The sequence below is a fragment of the Euprymna scolopes genome, chromosome 40 (genome assembly GCF_053919585.1).
Source record: "Euprymna scolopes isolate OS-2025 chromosome 40, ASM5391958v1, whole genome shotgun sequence".
NCBI lineage: Eukaryota > Metazoa > Mollusca > Cephalopoda > Sepiida > Sepiolidae > Euprymna > Euprymna scolopes.
Window position 1 is genome coordinate 34,070,928 of NC_136521.1, and position 22,082 is coordinate 34,093,009.

Consider the following 22,082-nt stretch of genomic DNA (forward strand, 5'->3'; position numbering starts at 1 on the left):
TCATTTTGTTAGAGTCACGACAAAATTCTTATCTGTCACCATTCATATCCGGGGATTTATCTAATTATGCGTTCCGCGCATGCGTGAACCTCTTGTAACATTGAATTCGCTTATCTTGTTGCGTAATGAAAACATTTCACTAATAAGAAAATGGCACATCAATATCAAAATGTAATTGGAAATGTAATTACATTTTCCGACACCTTATCATACAAATTCTAGCGTACTTTATCAACATCTACGCACATCTTAATTTCTGGAAAATCTTAGTTAATAATACAAAGTTTATATATATATATATATATATATATATATATATATATATATATATATATATATATATATATATATAACTACTTCATTTACTCACATAAAATTAATATACGAAAGTATAGATTTATGCGTAAACTTTAAGTATTTACTTCAAAAGTGCTCAATACGTAGGTAGAGTTAGTTAGTAATTTATAAAATATATATGCCGATTAAGCTACACTGAATATTCGGCGTTTCATCCACTATAGGATTCGTCAGGCTTATGCGCGAATTCTGTGGTTGTTTCTCGTTTTTATATATGTTGAGGATTTTAGTTAGCCAATCAGCTTTCTAGTATCCACCGCGCCCCTTTCTATCAGCCAATTATATATATATATATATATATATATATATATATATATATATATATATATATATATATATATGTATAATTGTTTTTTAAGATTAAGATTTTTATACTTACACGCACTAGTGTTCCATGCTTATGCGATCTTAATTGTACAAAGTTAAAATTTGTGTTGGTCAAGAGATTCGAAACACGTCAACAAACCCAACCATGACATTTCAGGCTAGCGCCTTTGGTCCAGGCCACGAGCAATTAACATTGTAAAATGGGAGGAAATTAAGTACTTATGAACTATGCCGGCGGGCTGTCATAATCAGCAGTAGTGACAGTATTTAACAACGGAGTTGAAATGATGGGTATCTGCTAGTTGACCGCTGAACGTGTCTGTCTGTGTGTCTATGTGTCTGTGTGTGTACATTTCCCTACGCAATAACTTTGTCAAATTCAAGTCTAGAGACTCGAAATTTGACATAGAGGGTACTGAGATTTGGGAAAATCGACATGATTCGTTTTTGGCCAGAAATTTTGTTGTTAAGGGGTCAAAGTTCAACGATTTGACCTTTGAGAACTCTACCAACCTCCTCCGACAATTTTGAGTTTAAACACTTGAATTTTTAGATATAGGTTCCTTGGACATGGATCTAAATAATAACTTGATTTGAGCCAAAAACAATAAATTTTAAGGGTCATAATATGGGTCAAATTATAAAAATTGACTTTTTTTTTCTCAGCATACACCTCCAAACACCCGAGCAACTCCGGGCACTCATACTAGTATATCTATAAAAGTGAACGTGTCTGTGTGTCTGTGTGTGTGTCTGTCTGTCTGTCTGTCTGTGTACATTTCCCTACGCAATAACTTTTAAGTCTACAGACTCAAAATTTGATATACAGAGTACTGAGATTTGGGAAAATCGATGTGATCGGTTTTCGACCAGAAATTTGTCTGTTAAGGGGTCAAAGTTCAACGATTTGACCTTTGACCAAACTCCTCCTACAATTTGGGTCTAAACACTTGAAATTTTAGATATAGGTTCCTTGGACATGGATCTAACTTAATAACTTGATTTGGGCCCAAAACAATAAATTTTAAGGGTTCATAATAGGGGTCAAAATTTAAAAATATTGACCTCTGCGGTCTCTACCTTATTACTCAGATAATTTCTGGTCTAAACATTTGAAATTTCACATAAAGGGTATTCAGAGATAGGGCAAGCTTTTTCATCGGTTTGGGTCGAAAAATTTTAGTTACCAATATATAAATGTATGTATGTATGTATGTATGTTTGCATGTCTGCCTTAAACTTTCGACAGAGGCGACGGATTTTACCAAGATCAGTATCGTTTTGAAGTTTGACTTTTCACACGACAAATATCGAAAAATTGGTTAAAAACATTAACATCTTCACCTTCAACTACAGGGGGGGTCGCTTTTTTCGTCGATATTTTTGAAAAATATCCTCTCCTTTCGATTTTGTAGCCTTAATGTAAACGTAAGTCACTCCAGTTTTGGTGGTGGTCGTAACCACAAAGACGTCAGGTTTGTTTTCCCGTTCTTTTCCTCCTTTGCGGTACGGGTTCGAGCCTAACTTCCTACTACCACTTTTTTTGGGTTCAACATACACATCCAAACACCCGGGCAACGCCGGGCTGAAAAGCTAGTGTATATATATATATATATATATATATATATATATATATATATATATATATATATATATATATATATAGGGTGGAACAATAAAATTGTTGAGATAAGACGACATGATTCCATTTCCGTTTGATGAAAACTGGGGGGAGAAGCTACCATCTACTACAGTTAGGTACAAATCCCAAGAGCGATAGGAGCCTTCTACCATGTCTGAAATTCGACAATGTTAAACGAGCGAGATCAGAAATGCGCCGTTGTACAACTGATGCTCTCTACCGATCCAAGTTATGACAACAGGACCATTGTCAGCACCCTCAAAATGCATCGCTGGATTGCCACAAATAACAGGGACTTCTCAGGGTGATGGTCTTTGGTGTGGTTTCAAGTGAGGGCCACATCACTTCACCTCACATCTTCGAAGTCGGATTTAAAGTCAACATTAAAATGTACCTGGATGTGCTTAAGGGTGTGGTAATCCTCTTGCCCAATCAGGTGACCGCTGGGAAAAACTGGATACAGTCCGACAGGTACTGGGCCAGTTCCGTGCCCCTCACCTGTCGTGCTGATTGTCAAGGACGGATTCTTGATTGATACTTTTTTATCCAGTCTCCAAGCAACCGAAACAGCAAGCAGCCTCATCTTCTAACATTAAAATAATGGGAGAGTATAATTTCTCTAAATTTTCGAGGTATATCTTCAGAAAAAACTAAAAATAAAATCTATGTGCAATCATTCAATGGAAGTGTGTTGATGTCGGGGGCCAGAAACAGCAGCACCGTAGTCAGACAGGCTCTCATGATTGATTGACTGACTACAACTTGGATGTCTTCAAGTCCATCGTAAACAAATTCCTGATGAACCGCCCCCTTAAGTAGACACTTTAAATATCCACACTAACGTACTGTACTTACAATAACTCTTATCCCTGAGTGGATTCCGGGCCTTGATAAGTGGTGACCACCTTGTAAAAAAAAAAGCCGATCTATATTTCAAACATAATTTAACAACCATGCGAGCCTGTTGTATGCGATGCTGCTGTTTCCGGCTTCCGGCGTAAACACACTTTCGCCGAATGATTGAACATTTTGTTTCTTTTTTATTTCCTGGAGATTAGGTATACATGGAAAATTTAGAAAATTTAACGCCACGATGCAATCCTGGCTCGACACATTATATTGTTAAATAAAGAATTTATAAGTTTCTGATTTTTTTAGATGAGGATTAGTTATTCGTATTATTTGGATTCATCAGACTACTGTTCTCAGCTTGAGTGTCATTTATACAATGTTTCAGTCGATGTGACCTGCGACCTTTTTCAGTTGCATCGTGTTGAACTTAGGAATATTTCTGTTGAATTCGGGAATTCGGACGAAATTTCAAATGTTACCATTTATTTACTTCACAGGAATAACATGCTGTCGTTTCGTCAACCATGACTGGATAGAAGTCTTAAGTAATTCGCAATTGTATTTTTCGGCGGCTCCCACTGAGAATTGAACCTTCAACCTTCAGGAGAATATCACTTTTCATTTTTCCAAGTACTCTAACCACTGCGTCACGAGTCTTTCACATTCCGTCGAACTTCCTGAGTTCAACATAACCATTCTCGAGTTCGGCAAGTTACACCTATAGAAGGTCGAAGGTTACATCGATCAAAACGTTCTGAAAATTACACTCAATATTAAAACAGTAGTCCGATGTATCCAAATAATACAAATAAATTATAATTGAAAATCATCGAAACCTTTCAATATTGTCATTTATTCTTTTTAGTCTCGTACATACTCATGTTTTTTTCTCGAAGACTGCGCTGCCATAGCCTTCAAACACAACTCTTTAATTACAGGTAATTGTAACTAGCACTTTTGTTAAATTAAATTCGAAGTCGCATTGCGACAATTGGTAAAATGGAAACATTTTTAATCATGACGAAATAAAATCATACTTGTCAAGGGAAATAATTCATATTTTTTATTGAAAAACTATTTTTGTGTTTAAGTTTTTAATGTGCAAACAAACGTATATCTATATATCTATAAAAGTGAAAGTGGCTATCTGTTTGTATGTATGTCTGTCTGTGTTCATTTCCCTACACAATATCTCTGTCAATTTTCAATCTACCGACTCGAAATTTGATATACCGGGTACTGAGATTTGGAAATAAATCTTTGTAATCGGTTTTCGGCCAGAAATTTGGCTGTTAAATTCAACGATTTGACCATTGAGAACTCTACCAAACTCCTCCGCCAATTTTGGGTCTAAACACTTACAATTTTAGATATCGGTTCCTTGGACATGGATCTAACTTAATAACTTGAATATGAGCCCAAAACCATAAATTTTAAGATTAAGGGGTCAAAACCATAAATGAGCCCAAAACCATAAATTTTAAGATATAGGGCTTAAAAAAAAAATTGACCGCTGCAGTCTTTACCAAATTACTCAGACAATTTCTGGTCTTAACATTCAAAATTTTACATAAAGAGTATTCAGAGATAGGGCAAGCTTTTTAATCGATTTTGGTCGAAAATTTGAGCTACAAATATATAAATGTATGTATGCATGTTTGCATGGCTGCCTAAAACTTTCGACAGAGGCGAGGGATTTTCACAAAATCTGTATCGTTTTTAATCTTGACCTTTCAGACGACAATTGGCTAAAAAAATTAATTTATTCATCTTCAACCGGGCACTTTTCTACAGGGAGGGGTCGCTTTTTTCGCTGATATTGGCGAAAGTCATCCCCCTCTTTTCGATTGTCTAGCTTTAATTTAAACCTACGTTATTTCCTGTTCGGCGGCGGTCGTAACAGCAAAGACGTCACGTTTTGTTTGCATTCTTTTCCTCCTTCGCGATACGGGTTCGAGCCTGCTTTCCTACAACTCCTTTTTTTTTTTTTTTTGCTCAACATACACCTTCAAACACCCGGGCAAAGCCGGGCTGAAATGATAGTATCTATAAAAGTGAAATTGTCTCTGTGTGTGTGTGTGTGTGTGTGTGTGTGTGTGTGTGTGTGTGTGTGTGTGTGTGTGTGTGTGTGTGTGTATTTTCCTACCAAAATACTCTGTCAATTTTCAGTCTACAGACTCGAGATTTGACATAAGGGGTATTGAGATTTACGAAAATCGTTTTAATCGGTTTTCGGCCAGAAATTTGGCTGGCAGAGTGTCAAAGTTCAACGAGTTGACCTTTGAAAACTCTACCTAACTCATCCGCCAATTTTGGGTCTAAACACTTGAAATTTAAAATGTAGGTTATTTGGACATAGATCAAACGTTTTAATTTTATTTGAGCCTAAAACAATAACTGGAAAGGGGTCGAAATGTGGGTCAAAGTTTTTTTTAAAAATTTGACCTCTGTGGTCTCTATCAAATTACGCAGCTAATCTTGGGTCTAAATACTTGAAATTTTAGATTTAGATTAATGAACATGAGTAAAACTTCCTATATATATATATGTATATATATATATATATATATATATGTATATATGTGTATATATATATATATATATATATATACATATATATATGCAGATAATTAGCAAGGCCAGGCTGAATTGCTAGTAAAATTATAGTTTGCAATTACTTAACTGTACAGGGAGAACGATAAAATTGTCGCCCTAGAAAAGACGACATGATTCTAATTCCGTTTGATTAAAACCAGTTTTTCTTTTTTTTCTTCTTCTTTTTCTTTTTTTTTTTTTTTTTTTTTGCCTGTTGTGTACAAACCCCACGAGCGATAGGAGCTTTTTTATAATGTCTGAAAGTGACACGATGTTCACCGAGCGAGATCGGAGATGCGCCGCTGTACAACTGATGCTCTCTACCAATCAAAGTTATGACAGCCAGACCATTGTCAGCACCCTTGAAATTCAAATCCGGCCTGTTCAACGCTTGATTGCACAACTCAACGAAGTTTCCGGCCACGGTTATAGTTTTTGGTGTGGTTTCACGTGAGGGCCACATCATGCCACCTCACATCTTCGAAGTCGGCTTGAAAGTAAACACCAAAGTGTACGTGGATGTGCTGAAGAATGTGGTCATTCCGTGGTGCAATCAGGTGCCCGCTGGCAGACACTGGGTGTGGCAGCAGAATTCGGCACCGACCCACAATTCCAAGGAGACCCAGGCTTCATCACCATCTTTTTTCTTCTTTATCCTCCTTCTCCTCCTTTGCCCTGTTTCTTCTGTCGAAATTAAATATCTTACAATAAGCCTTCGTCGTCGTCGTCGTCGTCGTCGTCGTCGTCGTCGTCGTCGTCGTCGTCGTCGTTGTTGTTTTAACTTTCCCTCGATGACCCTGTAGATAATTGTCATTCCGGTAGTGTTTATTCTTATTTCCATTTATATTCCTTCCTTTTGTTCTAACGTTTTTGTATATACGCAGACAATGGCGGCTATTCATCTTCTTTTCTAATCTCGTCCATTTTTCTTTTCTTTTCTCGCTCTTTGTGCAGACGATAAAGGCAGCTCCAGCGCCAGTGAAGATTTTATTGATCTCGATGCGTCGCCAAGTCACGTGCTGCACGAGGTGGACGGATACGGATCGTCCAAGGAGTCGGAGATCGGCGACACTCATGATTCGATGCCCCTGCAACGCCCCAAGACCACCATCGAGGTGGACTCTGACGAGAACGATGATGTCATCCATTCCGGCTCGGGAGACGACCTTGAAACCCTCGAGCTCGACAAGAATGTCGATAAGGGTAAGGATTGTTTGAGCTTTTAGTACTGATGTATTTGAGTAGTCCCAAATTTCTACCCTCGAATAATATAGATATTGATATAGATATATGCATAGGTAAAAAGTCTAAAGTATTTTTAATCCATTATGATTAGCATATATTGATCGATAAACGTCTCAAGTAAATTATTAGCCCATATATATATATATATATATATATATATATATATATATATATATGTGTGTGTGTGTGTGTGTGTGTGTGTGTGTGTGTGTGTGTGTGTGTGTGTGTGTGTGTGTGTGTGTGTGTAAATTCAAGCTTGAGATGTTCAAAAGTAGGGACTAATGAATACAACGAGGTTGTTAGATAGTACTCAATAACAAGAGCAAAATATTTTTTTATCATTTTTCGAGGGTAAACATATGGTCGCTACAAACTGCCATCTGTTTCAATCAATGAGACTTCGTCAGGCACCCTGAACCATATATATATGTATGTATATCTACACATACATACATACACATATATATATGTACATATATATATGTATGTATGTACACATACATACATATATATATGTATGTATGTATGTATATATATGTATGTGTAGGTATATGTATGTATACCTACACATATGTGCAGGTACAGCAATGTGTAAGTATATATATGTATATGTGTGCATGTATGTGTATATATATATATATGTGTGCGTGTGTGTGCGTGTATATGTGTGTGTATATATATGTGTTTGTGGGAATAAAATGTTAACTGTTAAATTTAAACGGGAGGGGTGGTAGATTAAGTGAAATTTTAGACTCAAAACAGAGGTGATAGGGGTAAATAGAATGTCAAGACTTAACAGGATAAAGAGGGGGAATGAAAAGGAAAAGCAAAGGAAAACGAGAAAGAAAAAGGAAAAGGAAAAAGAAAGAACAGAGACGAAGAAGGACGAAGGGGTCAGCGTGATTACATTGCTATAAGGAATGGGAGGGGTGAAAACATTTAAAATCATTTTAGATTAGCAAGAAAGAAAGAAAGAAAGGAAAAGGTCGGCGCAAAGGGGGGTGAATAAAGACAAATAAGCACATAGGGTCTCTAATCAGGCATATACACACGTACTTATATATATATATATATAAATATATATATATATATATATATATATATATATATATATATAGACAGATAGATAGATAGATAGATAAACAACTGAGTGCTAAGTTCCAATATTATTCAGTTTTTCAAAACCCCAAATATCAATATAACTTTAAGGTCCGTTTCATACATAAACAAACAATCAGTGATATATATATATATATATATATATATATATATATATATATATATATATATATATATATATACTAGCAAAAGTACCCGTCGTTGACTGGGTTCAAAAACAGCCTACGGAAAATGGACTCTGATTTATGAAAGTATGATAGGTTATGAAAAGGAAGGGTTGTAAAGAGATAGCTTCGAATTTGGGGGTATCATAATCAAAGCAAAATATGATGAAAGTAAAAATAAAATAGATAAATCCCATAATTTATTATACCATACCTGTTCACACTGAAACACTTATTACAATATTCTGTGGATCTATATTAAAACCCCTTGTTAAACTTTGGGACATATTTCCATTCTATGAAGGTAAGGCGCGAACGAACACCCCGTCATTTTATTATACCATATTTCTTCAAACTGAAACATATTTATCAAAGTATACTTACGCAGATAGATATGAAAAGTCTTTATTAAAGTTTGCGCCTATTTCCATTCTATGGAGGTCAGGCGCAATCGCAGATCCCACAATTTCATTATACCATCCCTATTTAAGTTAAAACATACTTATCAAAGTATTATTATGTTCATCTATATCAAAAACACTTGTAAACGTTTTTTTTTTTAATTTTTTAATTTTTTTATTTCCATACTTTGTGGACCAGGCGCGTATGCAGACCCCACAATTTTAATGAATCATCATTAGGCCAGATCAAACATACCCATTCCTGTGTCTCGATATATCTTCTATCATTATATGTGATCAGTTTTCTATAATAGTCGACCATATAGGAGCCTATTCGTGACCAGACACACACACAGACGTTCAGCTTTATATATATATATATATATATATATATATATATATATATATATATATATATATATATATATATATATATATATTTGTTTATGTACGAAACGGACTTTAAAGTTATATAGACATTTGGGGTTTGGAAAAACTGAATAATGAATAGACAGGAATTTATTGTTCATCTATCTATCTATCTATCTATCTATCCCCTCTCTCTCTCTCTCTCTCTCTCTCTCTATATATATATATATATATATATATATATATATATATATATATATATATATATATATATATATATATATATATGGTTTTGTTTTATTAATAAAATTGCTAATTAAAAGAACCATTTTTTGCCGTTGTTATTCCCTATTGGACAGATGAATTCGCTTCATCCCTTCGCCATCGTCTTCTTCCGCTGACTAAAACGAAACAAAGTAATTTAATTTGTTTCTTCATTGTTCGACGAGTTGATGCATTTGTTGTTTCTCTATTAATTTGGTACTTTGTCTGTTTTTCGTCTTTTCATCTGTTCAGAAGCGTCCTCGCATCACTGTTGCAAGTTTCGTCTGTCCGTCGGGTTTCGATTTTAAATCGTACTTTTATCAGCGAATGCGAAGATTTTGGTGGACGCATCTTCTTTTAGATACATCCAAGTAGCTCTATAAACCGTCCCTAGTAGACCAAGATTGTTCTTCGAGATAATGATATATTTCGACACGCCCATCTCTCTTTTTATCTATCTGTCTATCTATCTATTTCTCGATATATATATATATATATATATATATATATATATATATATATATATATATATATATATATATATATATATATTAGTGATGGGATGATTCCAACATTTTTCCGATTCCGATACAATTACCGATTCCGATTCTTTATGAATCTCTAATTATTTAACTATAAGATTCCGATACAATTACCGATTCTGATTCTTCATGAATCTCTAAATATTTAACTATAAGATTGTTACTTGCCCCGATTTTTGTAAAAACACATGTAAATATGCAGATATTTTCCTAAACGTCAAAATACATTTTTAGAAAGACATCCATCGGGTTTAGCTATACTGGTATTTTAAACTTGATAAATATTTATTATTTTATCAATTTTACCAGTAATGAAAGATTTTACTTTAAACTAAATCAAATTAAGAAGGCAATTCAAAGAATCGTTTTGGCATCGGAAAATAGGCATCAATTTTTCCGATACCGATACTCGCAAATCTTCCTATTTTTCCGATTCCCGATTCCGATTAATCGCCCCAACACTAATATATATATATATATATATATATATATATATATATATATATATATATACCTCACTTACCAGTCTGTATTTACCCTATCGTTATTTTGATGGTAGATATTCTACTGAGCTATAATATATGCTCCACCTGCAAAACTTTTACGACAAGTACCAGTCCAGCTACCATCACAGAGAATTGTTTTTCTTCCTCTGTATACCTAAAGCCAAAAGGAATTTCTATGAAACGAGGTTCTTTCCAATAACTTCCCGGCCGTAGAACACAATACCACGAGACTGTTTTCTTGCTAACTACACAATAGTCGCTATAACTCTGGAAGTTACTAGAGTTATTGCATTTACGTAATTTTTGTGAAGAGATGCGGGTGTACGCACCATTTAATGAAATAGTGCGTGGCCTAAGCCATCTCTCTCTCTCTCTCTCTCTCTCTTTCTCTCTCTCTCTCCCTCTCTCTCTCTCTCTCTCTCTCTCTCTCTCTCTCTCTCTCTCTCTCTCTCTCTCTCTCTCTCTGATTCCTATGTTTTAAAATATTTATTTGACTGGTTTCGTAAATTGTCCCTTATGTCTGAACTAATTAATCTTCCGCTGAAATTCCATGGCTTCGTGTTAAAGTGTATGACGATGGAGACGACTTGGGTTATCGACAAGTGCCTATAATAATTTTTACTTGCCACAGACGACGGCTATGTAGCAAAAGTAATTTCAATTGCCCGTAATATTTTGTGAAGAAGGCAGGTCACCATTTTTAATTTTATTTAATTTCTGTGTTTATTTATGATAATAGCCAGTATCAGCTAATATGAGTTAAGTATTATTTCTTGCTAAAAACAAAACATGATTTTCTGTACAAATAAATATATTACATTTCGGAATTTTTGAGATGAGGATGGATTATCAGTATTATTTGGATTCTTCTGCCTGCTGTTTTCATCTTGAGTGTAATTTTCACAAATTGTCCCTAGTGTAGTTGATAAAGTACTTGGTATAATTCCGTGCAGATTCCCGAATTCGACAGAAAGATTCCCGAGTTCGACAAGATAAACCTGAAGAAGGTCGGCGGTTACATCGACCAAAATGTTGGGAAAATAACACTTAAGGCAGGCACATTAGTTCGAATAATCCAAATAATACGTATAATGTATTGCATGTAATTAATAACAATTGATTCTTGTCGATCTGTCAGATTCATTATGAAAATAGTATTTTCCTCAGTCTGCCATGCTGAAGTTTGGAATTAGAATTTTCCTCGATCTGTCATGCTAAAGTTTGAAAACAGCATTTTTTTTTTTTTTTTTTTTTTTTTTTTTGTCTGCCACGCTAAAATTTGAAAATCCCATTTTCTATCATGCTGCATTTGAAAAGTAACATTCTCATCGTGTCTGTCACATTTGTTTTCGTCGGTCCATCGGGCATCATTCTGAAAAAGCATTCCTTTCGGTCTGACTAAAGTTCGAAATAATATATTCATTTTGAATGTGTTCGATCTGTGACACTAAAGTATAAAAGAGCATTGTCTACCAGTTTGTCATTTTCAGTTTCAAATAACATTCTGCTCGGTCTGTCAAGCTTCATTTTGAAATACCAATTTCTTCAGTAAGTCACGCTTAAGCTTGTAGTTGGATTTTCGTCGGTCTTTCAGGCTTCATTTTTAAATAGCATTTTCATTAGTCTGCTGTCCTTTTTCCATTTTCAAATAGCATTTTCATTGGTCTGTTATCCTTTTTCCATTTTAAAATAGCATTTTCATTGGTCTGTTATCCTTTCCCCATTTTAAAATAGCATTTACATTTGTCTGTTATCCTTTTTCCATTTTAAAATAGCATTTTCATTGGTCTGTTACCCTTTTTCTATTTTAAAATAGCATTTTCATTAGTCTCTTATCCTTTCTCCATTTTGAAATAGCATTTTAATGTGTCTGTTATCCTTTCTCCCGTTTGAAAAAGCATTTTCATCCGTCTGTTAAGCTCATTTTCAAATAGTATATTAGTTGGTTTTTGATATATGACAGAATTTTCTTATGTCTCTCATGCGCTATTTTAAAATAACGTTTTCTGTCGGTCTGTCATGATTAAGTTCGCAATAGCATTTTCTTTGGTCTGTCAAGCTTCATTTTAAAATAGCAAATTTTTCGGCCTGTTACCTTAAGTATATAATAACATTTCTTCCGTCTTGTAGGCTTCATTTTCAAATAAAGTTTTCGTCGGTATGCCACGCTTAAGTTTATTGTAGCGTTTTCGTTGATCTGTCATGATTAATTGGTTAAAATAGTACTTTCGTCGGTCTGCCAAGCTTATTAGTTTTAAATAGCAACTTTCGTGTTTACCGTGCAGATTAAACGGACGCATATTAAGTATATTTGTTCGTGTTTTCGTTTTTTTTTTTATTATTATTTTGTTTTTGTTTTTTTAGTTCTGCTTTCGACGGAAAACATTGCTGTAAAATAAGATCTTAATTGCGTTCTTGTTTTATTAGGAAAAGAAAATCTACGTCTAATTACAAATGGCGGCAAAAGAAAAAAGTACAGTTTCTTAAATTTCAATTTATATCTTTCTATTGAAGTGATTCGGAAAGACAATTATTTTTCAAGGCGCACAAACCTTCTGAAATGTAGATATGTTGTTTGTCTGTTTATGTGTGTGAGGTTAAGGTTCGTGGTTGCCAGTGAGGTCGGTAATTGAGTAGAAAAATTTGTTATACCTTAAAAGGTCAAAGACCATCAAAGCGGAAGTCGATAAAATCACATGATTTCCAGTCGAAGATTTTCTATCCTTTTTCCTGACGACATTTCAAGCTGAGAAGACCTGTTCAGAGGCTTTTCCCAATAAGAGTCAGTGCGCGCCATATTGCTGAGGTAGCAAGACGAGCTATACGTCTCTCTCTCTCTCTCTCTCTCTCTCTCTCTCTCTCTCTCTCTCTCTCTCTCTCTCTCTCTCTCTCTGTAATTTTAACACAATCTGACTAAGACATTGAGATTTCTTTTTTAAAAAAATGCAAAATCCAAACAATCTTTATGAAAAATAGTATCTTTTAAATGTTGCCCATTTGCAGTTTCTCATTTTATCTCTCGTTATGGCAATGTCAAATGGCCACCATGTTTCCCAGACTTGACTAATCACGACTTTTTCTTGTAGGGATATCTTAAAGAAAGAGTCTATGTTAACAAACCCCAAACCTTGCAAGAAGGAAAACATTAGGAACGAAATAAGGTAGTTAAATCGCAATCCAGAGATTCTGAAATCTGTCATGAATAATGTTTTTGGAAGAGCACAAATATGCGAAGCTGAAAATGGGCAACATTTAAAACACATCATTTTTTCATAAATAAGGATTGTTTGAATTTCGCATATTTTTTAATTTGTTAATGTCTTAATCAGATTTTGTTAAAATTACAGAAAGATCTCATCAGATTTTGTTAAAATTACAGAAAGAGCACATCAGATTTTGTTAAAATTACAGAAAGATCTCATTAAAAATAAAGATACAAAACTCTTCAGTAACTTTTTGGACACCCTGTACTTTAGGCAATCAATGGGGGTAGAACTACAGAGAGAAAGATTGTACGCATACTAGAAAGGTATCAACCCGAAATGTCTCTCCAGCTATTAAAGTGCAATTAAAGTTAAACTAATCGCATACAATGACTCCTTTCGAACGTTAAGTTACAAATAGCGGCGAAAGGGGAAAACAGTGGTTATTTTTCAGTTTACAAATATTGCAGTGATTCGGAAATATAAGGCTTTAAAATTCTATTACTTACGAGAAACCATCGTCGATTGTCTTAGTACAAGGGTCAAAACTGCCTGATTCTCCTCTCAGAATGCTCTCACTTTCATCCGTCTGTGGAACGCAATACAGAGTGTCTGCTTCCCGGATGACTATAACATGGTCATCTTCAAATCTCGTAAATAAATTTCTATTGAGTAGTCTATTTAGATAATCTAGTCCTACCAATGTTCCACCGTAACTGATCTTGTCTCGCCATCTACCTAACACTTAACCTTTATCCTAGAGTGGTGACCCTCTAAGTAAAGAAATAACGTCACTTCCGATTCCTGTATCATAGACTTCCGTTCCAATGATTCTGTTGAACACGCTAACGAATTCGTAATGTAAAAAGATGTAAGTTGAATAACGTAACACGCGGTCGCAGCCGAGATTGAACTCACTACACGAGTTTGTAGCGTAATTCAAATCTTGTTCGGAGCTAAATACTTGAAGCTTCGTCGCCAAGGATATCAAGGGTATTCTTTATCGTGACGCCATCACTAGATGAGTTGCTTCATCTAGTGATGAGGCCCATCTACCCTCGAGAGAAGGATAGACGGCTCCAGTTTCCCAACCTGGTATTTCATATCGTCGTACATACAGCGTCTTGCCTTCCCAAATGGTCACCCATCTGGTACTGGCCAGACTCGATGTTGCTTAACTTAGGTGATCTGGCGAGAAGCGGTGTATCAACGTGATTGTGTCGTACGTTGTGGTAAGTTGAATAATCCTTCCCTCCCATCTTTTTCGCAATCCTTCTATCCTTCCTCTCCCCAAATAGTGGTAGCGATTGTTACCCAAGGGGTCAGAGATAGTCTAGTGTTTATATAATAACCAGAAAGTGTCATATATGAATGTTGCGTACCTTTAACAATGGTTTCTAAAAATTATCGATTAATTCCAAATCCGAGTATAAATACAGGAATGTCACCAGCTGAACTTATGATTTCAAGAAAGATTCGATCAGTATTTGATAATCTGATAGCTAACAAAATCGATAATGGTTTTAAATATAATACACATACGAGAATTATGACGGGTAACGAAGAAAATCTATTTTTAAGATTATAACAATGAAAGTCTGGAAAGAGAGTAATATTGAGAAACGAATTGGAAAACTGGTGTGTATTATTATACTGTTATACAGTTGGCCGAGCAGAAGCAGTAAGTTATCTGTTTATCTATTTGTTTATCTAATTAGCTCTGTATCTATTCATTTATTTGCTTATCTATCTATCTAAAGTTGTGTGAAAACAACAGAGATTAGAATTGCCATATTTTGAGAGGTTGTCAAACATGTCAAACTTTGTCAAACTCGGTGATCATTCAAGTTTGCACCGGAAAGTATCTGAATAATGACTGGAAGTTGACGTGTCGCATGTCACGTGTTCCGGTTTGACAACCATAGTGTTGAGTTGGGTTGAAGACGTCAAAGGAACAAACGATCCAGAACGAATCTCTCCATGAGGAGGGGGCGGTTTCAGAATGGAGACATAGAAGAAACACCACAAGCCAGGATCGTCGATCACCCTCCTGCTGGAGGTAATACTTCGGAGGGAAAAAAATATATACATTAAACGAATTATTCGTCTTGGGTCGTTGAAACGTCTTTGTTATAACAGATTTCAGCCCCCCCCCCTAAGAATGATGGCGATTTCCCCTGATAGGACCAAAAGACAGGCGGTCAACAGCAGAAACAGGTATGTCGTCAGACGTATATGTGTATGTAATTATGTTGACACGCACGTATCAACACTATAGAAAACTAGTCACGGGCCGTAAAATAGACAGTAAGATCAAGAATAACAGTACGTTACACAATGTCCATTCACACATATGGTACTTTATGATTTATGTTTAGACGATGCAGTACAAATAGGTCACAACATGTATAATAACATAGACGATTCAAACGTATATATACAACGCACATGTTAATTTGGCCCCAAGTATACACTCGGATATACACAATCTCCTATCTGTACAACAATACTATTTCATGAACTTAAAATATCAATAGATAGATACATACATACATACATGCATACATACATACGTACATAGGAAGAAAGCGTATCAGGGTGATAGATAAATATGGACAAACAGAGATAGATAGATAGATAGATAGATAGATAGATAGGAAGAAAGCGTATCGAGGTGATAGATATATAAATATGGGCAAACGGAAATTAATAGATAGATAGATAGATAGATAGATAGATACATACATACATACATACACACACATACATAGGTAGAAAGCGGTCATGGTGATACATAGATAAATATGGGTAAGCATACATACATACATACATGCATACATACATGCATACATACATACATACATGCATACATAGACACATACATACATACATGCATACATACATACATGCATACATACATACGTGCATACATACATACATACATGCATGCATGCATACATACATACATGCATACATACATACATACATAAATGCATACATGCATACATACATGCATACATACATAAAGAAATATGAAGTAGATGATGATGGTCCACTACTTCTTTGCAGATGCCGTCTTATCACGTTTCTCCATTCATCATCCATTAATATCCACGATTCCGCACGCTGCTTTTTAGACCACTTACAGATCTGCATGGCCCATGGCACAGGTGGCCGATAAATATAATACTTACCGCGGATTTTATCTTGTCGTTTTTTTTTTTTTGTTTGTTTGTTCTTTTTTTTCCTGTAAATAAGAACGGTCGTTTATGTGCAGAATTGTTAACTACGCACTTCTAAAATATTAACACTCCTCCCCACCAGGGCAGAGTTAGAAACAAGTTGTTTTTTATATATATATATTTTTATATATGGAGAAAATCTAGCTCTACAAAAGAGTACTCTAGAGTGGAACCAAAATGAACAGTGTTTCCGTCTAGAAAGATAGTTTGGTTTGGTTTGATTTGGTTTAGTTTGGTTTGATTTGGTTTGGTTTAGTTTAGTTGTGTTTGGTTTAGTTTGATTTGGTTTGGTTTGATTTCGTTTGGTTTGGTTTGGTTTTACGTTATATAAACACTTTTCGGAATATTTGATCCAGTCATCCAGTCATTTTGGTTGAAGATTTATGTTTAAATTGTTTAAAATCTGATATTTATTCAATGTATTTGGTTTGATTGTTTTGTTTTACGGCATATCAACCTTTTGGGGGTTATTTAATGCAGAATCTGGTTATTTTTGTAAGAGTGTTTATGTTTCAAGTTGCCTATATTTTCAAATATTTATTCAAGATGTTTGGTTTGGTTGTTTTTTTTACGATATATCAACACAATTTAGATTGTTCAGTGCCGAATATAGTTATTTTGGTTGAAAAAATATGCTTCATGTTTGTACATCTTCAAATATTTATCTATCGTGTTTGGTTTGGTTGTTTTGTAAAAGAAAATTGTTATTCGTATTATTTGCATTCATCGGACTACTATTCTCGTTTTGAGTGTCATTTTCACAACGTTTCGGTCGATGTAACCTCCAACTTTCTTCGGGTGTATCTTGTCAAACGTGAATATTTCTGCCGAACTCGGGAATTTGGACGGAATTTCGAATAACCATTCACTGGGGTAGCATGCGTCTGGTTCCATCAGCCATGACTGAATAGAAGTCCTAAGTAATGCGCAATTGTATTTTTTGGTCACCCACACTGAGAATTAAACCTTAAACCTTCAGAAGAATATCACTTTTAACAATTGATTTGTCCAAGTACTCTAACCACTGTGCCACGGATCCTTGCGAATAACCAATTTTCATCTCAAAAATTCAGAAAAGAAAATTGCTGTTTTTGCTTTGGCTTTTGCAAGCTTGATTAGATTTTGTAAAAGGAAAAGAATTTTTAAAAAATACTGACACCAATGCTTGGTGCATTTTAGGTCGGGAAACCTGTATATTCGGACAGCCTGATCAAGTAACACCAGATAGTCTAGAAGGATTTCTCCTGACTAAAGATAGAATAGATTAAGTGAATCATTAAAACATATACTACACTTTGTTCCTAGCCAGAAAAACTTCTAGCGTATTACACACACACACACACACACACACACATATATATATATATATATATATATATATATATATATATATATATTTCACACGAATGTACTATATGTACCTGGCAGTGTTCTTCGATATGTTTTTAATCAGAATGTCTTCAAAAAATATCGTTAATCGAAAATAATTCGATGAAAGTAACAAACGGGCATGTTTGACCAACGTAAACACCTTACACAGCCTAACATCACGTGCATTTGAGAAGTTACCATAAAAGCCGAAAGGCCAGACATATAAAATCAACCGTAATTCAAAATGAATGTTTCTTTTTAGAGCACAATTAGAGCATGATTTTTGCATTTTAAACTGTAATATATAAACTTAATATAATTATATGAAAATAATTTCATCAAATCAACGGTATATTCTCTACAGTGTAATGGGGACTAAATCACCTCGGGGAGGCATATGAAGCTCCCTCTCGGGCCATCGCGATGTGTCCCCACCTAGAGCAGGCAATCAATCGATTTGATTGAAAAATGATCGATTTCATCGATTTCGATAACATTAAGAATATGGGAGTGTGAAACATTCGTTGATCATCATTCGATTCCGAACAACGTTGCGTCTCTCTACCAGTCTATATATATATATATATATATACATATATATATATATATATATATATATATATATATATTGCTATTTCTTCTGATGAGTTAAGGGCATAATAGATTCATTGATTGATACACTAATTAAGTGATCAATTTTGTGCTAGGAAACAAATACTGTCAAGACTTGTAAAAGTTAACTGAATTAAAAGAATGAATTATAAGAAGGTCAACATCATGAATTTTGGAATATAGTTTTTTTGTCATTTATATATATATGTATATATATATATATATATATATATATATATATATATACATACATACGTACCTAAAATTCCTCAGATACAGAGATCAATATTGATGAATAAAAGTTAGGAGAAATTTGTGATGCTAATCGATGCGCTCAGTTCGATATCGATTCCTCAGGGTTTGCTACTTTAAAGACAAACGTAAGTAAAAACATATATTTCGTTTCCGATGTTTGTAAGAAAAAAAAACACACACAGGCGCACACAAACACGCGCGCGCACACGCACACACACAAACAAACAAACAAACAAACAACAAGTAACAAGCAAACGTCCATACGTCAGTTCCCGCTAGGTACTTGAGTTGTTCTTCTCTGAGTAGATTGAAAGGGAACTAAATGTGAAAAGAAGGAAAAACGAAGGAGAAACGGGGGTAATATCGTGAAGAGATGCGAGTAGAGTGAGTGGGAGGTTAGCAGAAATTAGTGGCGGGAATGGGTTGGTAGCAGTTAGAGGACGATGCACGAATTATGGAAAGAAAGGGTGAAAATGTAGAGAGAAAAAGAAGTGAAGGAAAAGAGGGTAGAAATAAAGAATGAAAAAAAGCAAAATAGAAAAAATCGAAAGAAGAAAAGCAAGGGGCTTTATTAAACGAAGAAAAAGAAAGGAAAAAAGAAAAACACGGAGCTTTATTAGATAAAGAAAGAGAAAATAAAGAAGAAAATCAAGAAGCTTTATTAAATAAAGAAAGAAAGAGAAGAAAACAAGGAGCTTTATTAAAAAAAAGAAAGAAAAAATTGAAAGAAGAAGAGCAAGGAGCTTTAAAAAATAAAGAAGGGAAACAAGAAGTTTTATTAAATAAAGAAAAAGTAAAGAGGAACAGCAAGGAGCCTCACTAAAGAAAGAAATGGGGAATAAAAAAAGAAAGCAAAGGAGATAAACAGAAAGAAAGAAGATGAAACAGAAAGAAATGAGGATATAGGTGAAAGAAAAGAAGAGGATTGACAGATAAATAAGAAGGGGAATAAAGAAAAGGAAAAGAGAGAAAGAAAGAAAGTAAATAAAAATATTAAAACAAAGAAGCAATCAAAAAGAAAGAAGGAAGGAAATAAATAAAGGAGAGAAAGAAAGAAAGAAAGAAAGAAGCGTAGAAAGAAAACAAAAATATTAAAACAAAGAAGCAATCAAAAAGAAAGAAGGAAGGAAATAAATAAAGGAGAGAAAGAAAGAAAGAAAGAAAGAAGCGTAGAAAGAAGACAAAAATATTAAAACACAGAAGCAATCAAAAAAAGAAAGGAAGAAGGAAAGAAAGATAGGAGAAAAAGAAAAACAGAAGCGTAGAAAGAAGACAAAAATGTTAAAATGAAGAAGAAATCAAAAAGAAAGAAAGACAAAATAAGAAGAGAAGAAAAATATAAAGAAAGAAAAAAAGAATAAGAGAAGGTGTTTGTCTTGGGGGATGATGGATGACAATTTCTGAATTTCTGAAAGCAAGAGTATCGCAATTTCTCACCATTGCTCTCTTCTGTCAGCATTACTTGATTGCAGTGGAAAGGAGAATTCCAAAACGACTGGAAACAATGGCTAGATAAGCGGAAAGCACATTACAGCACGTGGAATTACAAAAGGGTCACCCATTTTAATCATGACCAGGTTTCTTGATGCTTAACCTTGGTGATCTAACGGTACGGATGCGTCAATGTGATTAAGTCGTGTATAGTATAATAAAACATGAAAGAAGATAGAAGAAAGACAAGAAAAGAAAAAGAATACAAAAGAAGAGAGTTGAGAAAGAAAGAAAAAAAGAATAAAAAGAAGAAGAGGGGAGAGAGAAAGAAAAAAAAGAATAAAAAAAGAAGAGAGGAGAGAAAGAAAGAAAAAAGAAGAAGGGAGAGAAAGAGAGAAAAAAAGAATAAAAAAGAAGATGGGAGAGAGAAAGAAAAAAGAATAAACAAGTAGAGGGGAGAGAAAAAAAGAAAAAAGAATGAAAAAGAAGAGGAGGGAGAAAGAAAGAAAAAAAAGAATTAAAAAGGAAGAGGGGAGAGAGAATGAGAAAAGAAGAAAAAAGAAGATGGGAGAGAGAGAAGAAAAGAAAAGGAGAGAAAAAGAAAGAAAAAAGAATAAAAAAGATGGGAGAGAAAAAGAAAAAAGAATAAAAAAGAAGATGGGAGAGAGAGAAGAAAAGAAAAGGAGAGAGAAAGAGAGAAAAAAGAATAAAAAAGGGTTGAGAAAGAAAGAAAAATAAAAAAATCTAGAGGAGAGAAAAGTAGAAAAAGAATAAAAAAAGAAGATGGGAGAGAAAGAAAGAAAAAAAGAATTAAAAAGAAGAGGGGAGAAAGAAAAAGAAAAGAAGAAAAAAGAAGAAAAAAGATAGTAGAGAAAGAAAGAAAAAACTAATAAAAAAGAAGATGAGAGAAAAAGAAAGAAAATAAAGAAAAAAGAAGAGGGGAGAGAAAGAAAGAAAAGAGAATAAAAAAGAAGGCGGTGAGAAAGAAAGAAAAAGAATAAACAGAAGAGGGGCGAGAAAAGAAGAAAAAAAGAAACAGGGGAGAAAGGAAGTTAACCAAAAAAGAAAGAATAGAGCAAAGAATGAATAAAAGAAGAAAATGAATAAAAGTAAAATATGAAGAGGAAAAAAAGAAATAAAGATAGAAAGAAAGACAAAAGAACGAAATAGATAAACGAATATAAAAAATTTAAGAAAGAAAGGAAAAAGGAAGAAAATGAGTAAAAATAAAGAACAGAAAAATGAAAGAAAGCAGAAAAAGAAGTGTATAAAGAAAGAAGGGCAAAACAAAAGGTGTGGGTGAGGAGGAGGAGGAGGAGGAGGAGGAGTTACGCAAAACATTTGAGTATATTGGTATTATTTTGAAATGTGACCTGATTTAAGGTAGGTTTTTAGCTTCTGGGATTTTGAGTTTTTTACGTTCGTTTCGTGGTATGATATTTTGGTGTTATTGACTAATATTTCTCTGAAATTTGAAGGGGCAGTGATGTTTTTTGTGTAAATGTTCGAAGATTGCACTAGATTCGACATTATGGCGTGTGAGGCGGCGTGATAATGTTGTGGTCGTATATCGGTCGTATTTTAC

General features: G+C 34.3%; 1 protein-coding gene and 1 long non-coding RNA gene across 3 annotated transcripts in view; both read left to right on the top strand.

The window, feature by feature from the left end:
* LOC145265480 (uncharacterized) overlaps positions 1–22,082 on the top strand; it is a 676,373-nt gene that overhangs the window by 519,213 nt on the left and 135,078 nt on the right. For both annotated transcript variants that reach the window (XM_080121353.1, XM_080121354.1), the window contains one exon: positions 6,728–6,976. In XM_080121353.1, coding sequence (XP_079977479.1) covers positions 6,728–6,976 — 249 coding nt within the window. The remainder of the gene's footprint in view (positions 1–6,727; positions 6,977–22,082) is intronic.
* LOC145265478 (uncharacterized) lies at positions 11,623–20,878 on the top strand. The gene is made up of 2 exons (XR_013864655.1): positions 11,623–20,137; positions 20,224–20,878. It is a non-coding gene; the product is annotated as an uncharacterized LOC145265478 (long non-coding RNA).